Source organism: Seriola aureovittata, chromosome 11 (assembly GCF_021018895.1).
Source record: "Seriola aureovittata isolate HTS-2021-v1 ecotype China chromosome 11, ASM2101889v1, whole genome shotgun sequence".
NCBI lineage: Eukaryota > Metazoa > Chordata > Actinopteri > Carangiformes > Carangidae > Seriola > Seriola aureovittata.
Genome location: NC_079374.1, coordinates 2775212 through 2787678, shown reverse-complemented (window position 1 = coordinate 2787678; position 12467 = coordinate 2775212). Strand labels below are relative to the sequence as shown.

The 12467-nt window shown below is 39.5% G+C and overlaps 1 protein-coding gene across 1 annotated transcript in view; it reads left to right on the top strand.

The window, feature by feature from the left end:
- The first annotated feature begins 6385 nt into the window (after positions 1 to 6385).
- itgav (integrin, alpha V) overlaps positions 6386 to 12467 on the top strand; it is a 36124-nt gene continuing 30042 nt past the window's right edge. Inside the window, exons 1-2 of the mRNA XM_056388831.1 lie at positions 6386 to 7165; positions 10376 to 10506. Of these exons, the coding sequence (XP_056244806.1) occupies positions 6999 to 7165; positions 10376 to 10506 (298 nt within the window). The 5' untranslated portion in view covers positions 6386 to 6998. The remainder of the gene's footprint in view (positions 7166 to 10375; positions 10507 to 12467) is intronic.

Genomic DNA, 12467 nt, shown 5'->3' with positions numbered 1-12467 from the left:
ATCTAGTCACTTACTTTCCTCCCTGACAGAGTTCCGGAGTTTAAAGTGGAATTTTATGAAATGTTAATGAAGTTTTGGACACTTTTAAAAATCTTCCCAAATCCTTATTGCCCAATAATGCCTGAATTGAAGGGGCCTTAATCAGTGACAATTCAATATCCTCCCCCATGGGATGGTATTCTTGGGTGCACAGATTCATCAACGGTCTAATTTGAACTGAGTAGATGTTTGAACTACATGTCATTTGCCAGCAGGGACATATTTTATCACAGCTGATGAGAGTATATTTGAGTTTGCCGGAAAAAACCTGGCAGCAAACTCAATCACTGCTCCACAAAAATGAAAGTGGCACAACCAGGGTCTAAATTTAGTTCTGGGGTAATTGATCAACCCCTTCAAAAGAGGTAAAAACAAAAGACTGGTGGGGCTGAAACATTTATACAATCTTCTTACCTATAATTGTAAATACCATTTGTAATGTCTCATCTACCTGCCTCACTCCGTCAGTGGCTCATGTTTTAAAGTCTCTGTTCGTCACACAAGCAAATTGAGACACTGTAGGTAAATTTAAGTAGCAGTAGCTAATGCACAAACCCCTATACACCTGTAGGATGGTATTGGTGTTACTACATACCTTCACTCAAGTACTGTACTTAAGTACAACTTTGAGGTATTACCTCATACTTAACATGAGTGTTTCCATTTTCTTCTGTGATACTTCTACTGCACAGTTACTTTACAAATGAATATTTTTACACAAGGAACACATGATGAGATAATACATGAAGTACTTTTACTGCGATTCTCTAACTACATGAAATACTTGTACTGTGATACTTAAAATTAAAGTTTTTAATCTTCAGACAAACAAAAAACTGAAGGGAAGCAGTGAACTCACAACAACACAATGTAAAGATCCTGTTTTGTTGAACTCTCTACAGGAAACTACTGGGGCGACACCAACTGCAACAGCAAAAAGCCCCACGTCTGCTCCAAGAACATGATGACTCCGCCATGATGACATCACTGCTGCTCTTTCCTAATCTTAACCATTGATTGACTTTCACTTTGATCAGCAGACAGAAGTAGCACTCTGCAGACAGATGATGCTTTCTCAGGTGTTTATTATTTGTTCTTAATACCAACTGGTCATATTAGGGTTCTTAAATTAAAAGGAGAAACAGAAGAGAATCAGATCAGAATTTTCTAATGCAAAATCCAATTTTGATTTTAAAAAAATCAAACAAACACTTCAAATACATATTTGAATATATTTGTATTTTATATGGACAAACTAAAATTAACTGCTTCAACAGAACAGTTCTGAACAGTTTGAGGTTTTCATGCTTTGTGCACCTGCAGGGTTACATGTGTTAGATTGCATATAGTCCACTGATGGTTGTTAGTAAAACTAAAGAGTAGTTACTTTAAAATTTCAGTTTTCTCTTGAATAAGATGATTTCCTTCAATTAAATCACTTTCTGTCAAATTGTATATTTAACCAAGCATTCAGAAATAAAAGACATCTTGTCAAAACGCTTTGTCTTGTCCTGACTGTCAAAGAGCTGAAAACTTAAGCTTCTCTCTTTCTGTTAAATTGCACCATTTAGAAGAAACATTATTGATTACAGCTGATATTAGCGCTCACTGGTGTTTGAAAACACTGAGAAATCCAAGAAATCAGCTGATGACAATTCATTGGAAACAAATGAGGAGCAATTCATTACTTGTAAGTACTCGCACTGTTGTAGCACGATGCAGCATAATGCTTGAACTTACGTGACACCTAAGACCTGATGCACAAAAGCTGATGCCAGACACAACTCTCTCACGCCAAAAGCACAATTTGGACATTGTACCATGCATTCTGACTTTACGGTGTTTTCTTGTGGGGTACGTACGTGAAAACAAGTGATTGGCTGATGAAATGTTGTGTAGTTCTTTTTTGTCACTTTTACAGAATCATTTTAGGTGTGTAAGGGAGAGAACAGTAACGTACAGATGGTCGCACAACATCTTTCTTTGCAAGTCGGTCTGAAGTAGAGTAATAAATGAGTTGGGCTGCAGTCTCCTGTCTTACCACTAGATGGCAGCAAATAAAGTCTAATATGCCTGTTGTTGAAAAGTGGCATTATTGTGAAGAAAAATGTGAAGATAAAAGAGACTTTGACTGTGTTTGAATAAAATAATGTTGTTTCATAATGACGAGTTTTAAGAATATACTTCATCTGTTTATTTGATTAATTTCAAACACTGTGTCTCCATATTAAACTGTGGAATAAATATTATTTTCATCCTTTTGCATTCTTAAAGATCCCATACTTGACACTTTTCCATGTTTTTTAAAGTGTTGATCCATCAGAAGATATAAAAACCATCTCAGTGTAGTTTCATCTCCTCTCTCAGGCTTCTCTCTGCAGCTCTAGTAACAACAGGTCGGTGAGCCAATCAGAAGAGAGGAGGCTCTGAGCCTCTCTTCTGATTGGCTGACTGTTTTCTGAGTGATCCAATAAAAATAAAGCAGATTTCAGGTAAAACACTCAGAGAAACCAAATCCTGCAAGGTTTGGATGGTGGGTCCAGGTGGGCGGGGCTTGGTGACTGCTTAGTTGTGACATCACAAAGTTCCAGAAGTCCTGACGGCTGGTTTTAAGGCTCAGTTTCTGAATACAGGCTGTGTGCATTTCTCTGTGGACTGAGGCTTTGATACTTTCACAGTATTAATATAGAAGCTAGAGCTGATCTATAATCACACTACACATGGACACAGACCTTCACACTGGAGGAGCTTTTATAACCTCCACCAACCTCCACTATCCAGTTTCAGTTGGACTTAACCGTGAGGTGATGGAGCTCACAGAAGGAAATTTGATCTTAAAAATCAGTTTGCATGTATATGTTAAAGCAGGTGTGTAATATGTTATATTACTATGACTATTATTCAGTTGAAGAAAATAAAGAATAATAATGAAGACCAGACATTTAGGTGATACGAACTTAAGAGTGTTTATGTTTGTTGAAAGTATTGGCAGTATTGAAAAAGAGAGTTAATGAATCACTAATTGAGCTGACTATTGTGGTGCAATCATTGATAGCCGCAAAAATCCTGTTTACGTTCGTTCATTCAGTGCGATACATGTGGGAAATGTTAAACAGACTGCATTTATTTAGTGTTTTACAATGTGCCTGAAACTCACACACATTCACACAGTGATAGCGGAGCTGCTCCAGCATTATTAAACTGCTTTATACCATTGCTTACAAAACCAACTCTAAACACTTGTATCAACTTAACATATTCACAAAGTCAGGACAGGTACGTACAGACATGTAGCTGTATATTTATTCAGTGTGTTAAACCCGTCTGAAACCAGCTGTGTCCAGGTAAGTTCATCTGCAGGTAAAAGTTCACTTACATTCATTATTTCACATCTGCTGGATATGTTTCGCATTTGTTTGGAGGTGGCCTGAAATTATGTTTTCTGCCAAGACACACACACACACACACACACACACACACACACAGCTGCTCTACACAACATGGAAACCAGGTTTACATGCATCTGTGCTCGATGTGGTACGATGGTACGTAATCTGCACAGTTCTGCCTTACACCATGTCTATTACACCGTCACTCCGTCTTACACAGATACACAAGAATGCTCCCTCACTCCCACATTGTATGTATTACACCACCCTGCCACACACACACACACACACACACACACACACACACACATTTGTACTTTTATACTAATGAGGACTAAACATAACCATCACAACTAAATATCTAGCCCCAACCCTGTAGCCCTGTTGAAAGTCTGTCACAGAGTGCGGACGGGCCAAAACATCCTCCCTCGCACTCACACCCACTGAAGGTCTACATCTCAAATTGGTCCTTACAAAGATAGACTATACAAGTACACACACACACACACACACACACACACACACACACACACACAAACACGTAACCTCCCCCCTCCTGTGAACCCCATGGGAGTTCTGCCACACATTCTTTCGTGCACACTTCATTGTAGCAGTGATTCAGAGCAGCTCATGGCCAAATAAGACGAAAACCACTCAGCTTGTTCGCCGACTCTGCATCTGAGCTGTTGCTGTACACTGACACGACTGCAGCTGGATTTACAGATAAAAGAAAGCAGCAGTACAGGTCGTAACTCTGCGTGATGGATTCGTTGCCACGTGTTGTTATTTGTGTAAGACAACACCTAAAGATGAACTGTTCGACTTCTGACGACGCATAAAAGACGATGTCTTTGTAAGCCGGTACTTTATGTAAAGAGAACTTACATAAAACAACCGCAGACTTGACTCTGGACTTGAACTTGACTCGACCTTGCTCTTACCTTTCTTGACTTTGGACTTGACTTTGGATTCTCTATTGACTTGGGACTTGATGTTGTGCTTGTGGGAACCGCCTGTTAACTTAGGACTTGACCTAGACTTAACTTGGGATTTCTTTGTATTGGCTTAACTGTATTGGGTTTAAAGCATGAATTGGACTTGACAACAGACTTGCCAGCTTGATTTAGGACTTTTCCTGACTTAGAACTTGACATGGGACTTGTTGGACCGTCTAGACTTAAGGCTTGGTTCTTGCCTTTCTTAACTTGCGACATCCTTTACTGACTTGGGATTTCATGTAGAAGTTGCGCGTCTTGACTCGTGAACTGTGACGTAAATCCATCAAGTATCCACTCAGCTAGTCGAGCAGTCATCCAGTCAATACATGGACAAACTGGAGATTGAATTCCAGTAGAGGTTTCTGTGAAACAAACGTTTATTTCTGAATCCTTAAAAGGTTTTCACGCAAGAGAACAACACTTGGCCCCCGTCAGCGTAGTGACTCCATCTGAAGCAAAGAAGGCCATTAGGTCAAGAGTCACTCCCTCTTTTGTTCTGCTGACTACTCATGAAAGTGGAGTTTGACAATCAGAAATATTAAAACCTCAGGTTATGTAATCTGTAAACATTTGTTTTTGCTAAATATACATATATATATATATACATATAGCAACTGGCTGTTACATTATAGTCACTTGGGGCGATGGGACAGAAACAGTTTTATTGAAATGCCCCTAAAAGCGAAACACTCGCTCAGTCTGAGTTTTTCATCACCAGCTGGCTAAATATGGGCAAAGCACAAAGCAAACATGTACAATCTTCTGACAATGGCATTTTGGATGTGGTTTCAAAGATTTAAAGTGTGTGTGTGTGTGTGTGTGTGTGCGTTAGTAAACCCTGACAGAATGACTAACTGTAGGATCAGTCGACACTCCCTGCAGACAGAGATACACACAATTACGATATCATGTGTTGCTTCACTTTCATAGCAGGTCACAAACTTGCATTATTGAAATTGTCTATAAAAGGTGCAAATTAAATAAAACTTATTTACATCCACTGACTTAAAATATACTTTTGTCTAGTTGCATCACGGTTCTGTATTAGAATCTTTAACACCAGAAACAGCCAGACCCGGATCTGGTTTGAGTTGTTTCTCTGAGACCTCAGACAGAGATTTGTAAGATTTTAATGATACTTGGTCAATAATGATTGAGGTACAGCCTCTGTAGAGTTTTGAACTGCGTTAATCCCCATCCCCTCCCTGTCCAAATAAAATTTCCTTGTTCTTGGCGGCGGCTGCCAGCCTTACAGGAGTGTGTGTTCCCTCAGTCTGATTAGGCGGAATGAACTTCCTGTTGTGCGTCAAGAGTCGCTTCATCAAGTTAAACGCAGACAGCGCGGGAGACACAGGAAAAACTGACTTAGCCTTCAGAATTAAAGCAGGATATGTGATGTCCGGTTACATTTGTTGAGTCTGAGTTACTCTATAAAACAGCTAATAGTCTTGAAAACAGTGAATGGTGTCGTCATATACTTTACTCATCACATGTGTATGTAAATAGAAATCGAAACTGGGGCCAATTTTTAAAATTCCCCTGTGTCTTTTTGTGAATTTGTGGGGGAGGAGGGGGAAATTACACCCTAAATCTTCCATATAATGGTTATTTTTACCGGCTGATTTCACTTATGTTAAGACTCAATACACTGTAATGTCACTATTTGTAAGCCCAACAATAAGGAACCACTGGAATAAAGTGTTTTGTTAATGCTTATTTCAATTTAATGTTTTTATTTTACCTTTATTTATTCAGGTGAATTCCATTGAGATAGAAATCTCATTTCAAAGAGAGACCTGAATGTACATAAAAACATAATAAAAAAATCATCAACACATAGTACAAAAATAATTTACAATACAATTTTAATAACAACAAATAAAAATAACAAATAACAAAAATTACAAAATGACAAATATACATGATCTGACCCTTTTACATCAAACTGCTGAATAAACACTTTCTATTTTATTTTACTTCAATATTTTATTTTACTTCAATATTTTATTTAATTTAATTTGACTTAAATAAAATAAAGACCAAAAGGTAGAAAAGTTCATTTCACGACAAACTACTTCCAAAATCCCGGGCAGGAATGCTTTTGTTTTGAAAGTTATGAACCGGAAGTGGGTTTTGATGTCCCGACTTGACGTCAGCTGGTTGGGACAAACTGCACTGACACACTTACACACATACACACACACTTACACACACTTACACACACACACACACACACATACACAACAGTCGCGGCCTCTCCCCGGGCTTGTTCCCGTGTTTCTCCGGCTTTTATCGGCTAAAACAGGCGAACGATCCGCCGCTGAGGACCGGACTGACTTCGGGCTCTCTGCCGCCGCCGCGCTCGGTTTCTAACGGCTGCGTCGCGAGCCAGAAATGCGGTTTGTTTAACGGTTACATGACGTCGTGTTCTCCTCGCGGCTCAGGAGCAGATTTTTTTTAAAACAGCCGTTGGAAGTGACTCCGCCGGTTGGATACGAACCACAGGGACGCCACCGCTGACTTAACGGGCATCTTCTTTGTCGGTGTTTCCATCGGTTGTTCGGCGGCAGCCATGGCAGGAGGTCGGTCAGCTCTCGGTCTGCTCGTCCTGGTCTGTGTTCACTTCCACCGCTGCGGCTCCTTCAACCTGGATGTGGACAAACCCTCCGTGTACTCCGGACCCGAGGGAAGCTACTTCGGCTTCTCGGTGGACTTCTTCAAGCCCTCAAACCTCCAAAAGTAAGAGCAGACAGTGAGGATGATGATGATGGTGATGATGATGGTCATATACAGTTTCTGCCCATTAAAGCGACATTTTCACTGTTTAGGTTTGAAACCTGCTGGAAAGTAACTAAATACATTTACTCTATTGCTGTACTTAACTCTGAAGTACTCTTACTTAACTTGAGTATTTCTATATTTTGTCTCCACTGTACTTCAGATATATCCTAATTCTACTGCACTTAATTTATTTAACTCTTCCTGTTTCTTTTCAAATTATGATCTAACATTAAAAACATAATAATCTGTATGTGTCTTAAAGCCCCGACTGAAACTGAACAGTCTCCACCGGGGGGGGGGGGGGGGGCAACTACAGATAAACATTTCTGCAGCAGAACTTCCCTCATACTGATTTATTTATTTATTTATCAAGTAACTAGAGATGCCCCGACACAGTTTTTACCATATTTCCTTCCCGATAACGATTTGATACTTGAACTTGTGTATCAGCCGATACGGAGTACCAATAATCGATATATCGGTGCTGGATGATAACCTACGCCTTTGCCAATGTCAAGAAGATATTAAGTTTCTTTTCCCATCATTATTATTATTATTATTATTATTATTATTAGTTGTAGTATTAAATTATTGTTCAATTTAATTTGCTCTTCCACACCCTATTCCGAGAAATCTGATCTGTGCGTTGATCGCGTACTCACCAATACCCGATAGAGTATTTTAGGGAGTATTGGAGGCATTTACGATACTAGTATCGGTATTGGAAACTACTTGGAGGGGCCCCGACCCCTAGGTTGGGAACCAGTGGACCAAACTATCTCAGGGTAGTTGAAGCAGCTCCACCTGGAGTTTACTACTGTAATGTAGTAGTAGCTTACTCTTGATACTCTCAAGTACATTTTATTGATAATACTTCCGTACTATTACACAAGAAGGATATTGAATGAGGGACTGTTAGTAGTGGAGTAGTTCTGCATTACTACATTACATTTACTCTATTTTTATTTAAACAAACCAACAAACTCCCTAAACTCGCCTTTGTTCCTCAGTGTGCCATGACATTATTTTTAAAGGGGTTAACTCATAACTTTAAGGTGTGCTTAAGCAGCTGCTCACAAAAATGTGCAAACTTGAGGGAAAACTGAGCCACACAAAGTTAGTGAAGGCAGCCTGGGGTCGTATTAAGTTGTGTGTTCATAGGTTATTAAGAGATAATGAATGGTTTCTGAAGCTGTGTTTGAGAGAAGCTGCTAACACTGCTAACTAATGTTTAGTGTGGGATCTTTGTGCTACATCTTTGATATCACTATCACACTTCTCCTGTTCTTGTTTCCTGCTGTTTTCATAGAGGATCTGTTTGAAAAGATAAGAATACAGGCAACATGTTGTCTTTTCTAAAACTTTCTATTTTTCATTTATAGTGTGTTCCTAACACCAGACCTTAAAGTTATAAGATAAAACTTTTCTGCATGAAAATGTCTATAAATGACCTCTGTTATATATGTTGTTGAGTTGTGTTCTTACATTATCCCCAATGTTTCCATCAATTCTCGAACCAGTTTGGTCGCCTGTCAATGACGTCATATCCTCTGTGTGCATGCGTCAGTGTTGTGTTGGTCTGCCAGAAGAGCCAAAATTGACCTTTCATTTTTAAAATACACTTTTTTAGATTGTGGTTGTTTTTAATTATATATTTTAACCGTATGTGTGCGCATGAAACTGCTTTACTCAGTGTTTTTACTGGGTATAATCACCTGGTCTTTTTGCTCTGGAGCAGATGAAACCTCTGTGGTAAAAAAAACAAAAACCTCCTGAATGATTGTCACTGAAGAAATCCAAACCAGAAGCTTTGGTTATTGTTTTGATTGAGAGACGCTGAGCAGCAGAAAATTACATACTGTGCGTTTAACAGATTAACTTTAGAACTTTTTTTGAGTTTTAAAGTGTGCCCATGCTGCACAGCAGTGAGATTATACCGTACTTTTTGTATTTTGTTGTGTGTCATAGCAGATACACCTTTCCCACAAGATCACAGGAAGAGATATTAGAGATATCTGCTGGAGATACAAAACCAAAAAGAGTCATTACATTACGTGTACAGCTACATACTTCTGTTGTTCTGGATCATGAACATGTCAGTCCGCTGACTCTGCTTTCTGACCGTGTGAACAGCAGACACAGTAAATCAATCAAACCGAACCAGTGTCCTATAAACAGCCGAGGCCCCTCGAAGCGTAAACAGTTAACTTTTCCTTTTTTCTTTTTTTTCTTCCTCCTGTGAATGGTAATCCTCTGAACGGCCCTGCTGCTCTCCGGCCAAGTTTGGGAAGATAAATCCTGTTTCACTCTGCAAGTGAAACCAGTCTGGTGTGAACAAAGACGTCCTGTGTTCCTCTCAGCTCTGTCGTGAACACATATAGAAACTGCATTCGGCCAAATCTTGTTTTATATCTCAGAGCGTCACTTATTAGTTCAGGAGCAACACACAACGCAAAGTGTCTCAGTAACCTTCAGAACACGAGCCTCTCTCTGTATTCAGTAGGTTTGTTGCTTACATAATTAGAAATTAATTTTCTTTCACAAATCAGTTTATTGATCGGTAGTTTCAGCTCTGATCATTATTTATAGAATCTGTTTTTCGGATGGTGCGTTCTTTGCTGATACTTTGTCACGTTAATATCCAGATTATTGATTCTTTTGTCCATGTTATTGATATTTTCATACATTAATATGAAGTTTATTCATACTCTTGTACATTGATATGCAGGTTATTGATGCTTATAAACCTATAATAAACTTATATTTCAATGTGAATAAGTACAGCTACAAAAAACAAGATGGTGAGCTCATGACAGCAGGAAGAAGGGATCTTTTGTTGTGTTTGGAAAGAAAAAGTCAAAAGTTGTGTGTGACTGGTTAATGAGAAGAGCACCAAGAATACGGGATACATTACATGAGAGGCACTGACGAGGAGATGCATCCTACGTTTTATCGAACATGAGGTCACAAATTGTGGACACTACACTACGCACAAATCTACATCACATGGACCCACACAGACTCTTGCAGCCTGTGTGTATGACTGAGGCATGAAAGTCAGGATATCTCAGCCTCTGCTGCATCAATGACCATTGATCAGACCATTCTTTCTTACAAGTGTCTTACTCCTCTCCTCCTCCTCCTCCTCCTCCTCCTCCTCCTCCTCAGGTCAGACGTTCTGATAGGAGCTCCCCGGGCCAACACCTCGGCCCCCAGCAGTGTTGTGGAGAGAGGAGCGGTGTACAGCTGCCCCTGGAAGAGCGCCTCAGCCTGCCAGCAGCTGCTGTTTGACAGCTCAGGTACCAAAAACTCTTTTTAGTTTGTCTTCCACGCTTTGAGTCGCCTCACGTACCCTGAGACTGAGGCCCCGACTCCCTGAACAACCCCCCCCTGCCTCCCTGATTCTGCAGCAGTGGCTTTCTTTTTACATAAATCATAATCCTAATCATAAATGAATGTGTCCGTGTCTGTGAATATAAGGCTCACATGCAGAATTGAATAGTCATAGTTCATTTAAATGGTGTTGTGTTTGCAGGTCGTCCGTCCGTCTCATCCTCGTGAACGTGATATCTCAGAAACACTTTCAGGGAATTTCTTCAAATTTAGCACAAACGTTCACTTGGACTTAAAAATGAACTAATCAGAATTTGGTGGGCAAAGGTCAAAGGTCAGGGTCACTGTGACCCTTTTTCGGCCATAACTCAAGAATTCAAATTACGAAAACAGTGAACTCAAATGTCTAACAAGGTAAAATTATGAATTGATGACATTTTATATCCAAGCAGTCAAAGGTCAACTTCACTGTGATGTCATAATGTTCTAGTTTGTCTAGTTGTGCTAGTTTTCTCTTAGAAGACTCTGTCAGGTTCTTCTTTGTGGCCACACAGAGGAATTTACTTTAACAGTGTTTTAACAGTCTGGCTCAACACCTCTGAGTCGCTGCCTAAGATTTCTACAGCACTTCAAGTACGTCTGATCTTGTGCTTGTTGATGACTGTTTTCCCCTCTGACCATGAAAACTGACGCAGCTGTTCAGGTTCTCATAAGACAACTTACAAAAGAACATCTGTTCGATCCTCTGAAGATGTGCGTCCATTTCTCCAGAACCTTAAATATTCATGAATAAATGAGCAACAATAAATGTTAAATTTAGTAAATCAGCTGTCTAGCTCTTCTGATTTGTCTGCCCCAGTTTGAGTTTAAAGTTTTACAAGTTGCGTCCTTGTTGATTTAATGACACCTGTGGTTACCATAGTAACAGTGGTGTGGTTTAACAGCAAACACCTTCTGAGCAGCTGCTCTGTCAGAAATCCACTGAAGCTGTTTCCAGTGCAGCCAAACAAAGTTAGGTTGTTTTAATGAAGACGTCAGTCAGTGATCCTCACAGCCAGTAGTTTTCCACACGACAGCAGGACACAGTGAAATAAAACCTATTACATATAGAAGTAATTACTGAATGTAAATATATTGAGTGGCTGTTGCAGAAATAGTCTCAAACTACAGATCTTTAGGATTTTATCATGCATGCATATAACTATAAAAACTGTTGTTAGGATATTATTTCAAAATGACTATCAAACTCAAAAGCTGCTGTGGATGAGTAGGTAATGAGTTGTAAGAGCACTGACAGGAACGTCAGTCAATGAAAACCACTTTTTTCATTTCTAGCAACAGAGCGTGTTGGCTTTCTGTGTTTGCAGTAACAGTGTAGTATTGATGAGATAATAAAGGCTTCAGCTCAGCCTGCTGCTGTTACCTCATGTCAGGACACATTCAGGAATGTGTTGTGAATCAGGAGGTGTGCGTGAACTCCTGCTCCTACACTTAATATACCCAGAATGCATCTCTTTCCAGAAGTGAAAATACATATGTAATTTATTGTTTCAAATTCTTGGAAGAGGACCGCTCTGTCATTACTGTATCACTGTAGATATTAATACCGTCACATAAAAGACAAGACATTAGAACAAGTGTTCATCCTGTTAGTGGCTTCCTTTAATGGTTTTCATTCCTCTGTCACACCAGCATAGACACTCTGCAGGAGTATATGTGAAGAGGTTTTACAGTAGCTGCAACTGATTTTCATTATAGTTTAATGTATTGATTATGCTTTTCTGGTTGATCAATTAAAGCTCCATGTTTTGTTCTTCTTCTGTGTTTTATTTGAAGTGTTGATCCATCAGAAGATATAAAAACCATCTCAGTGTAGTTTTACATCTCCTCTCTCAGGCTTCTCTCTGCAGCTCTAGTAACAACAGGT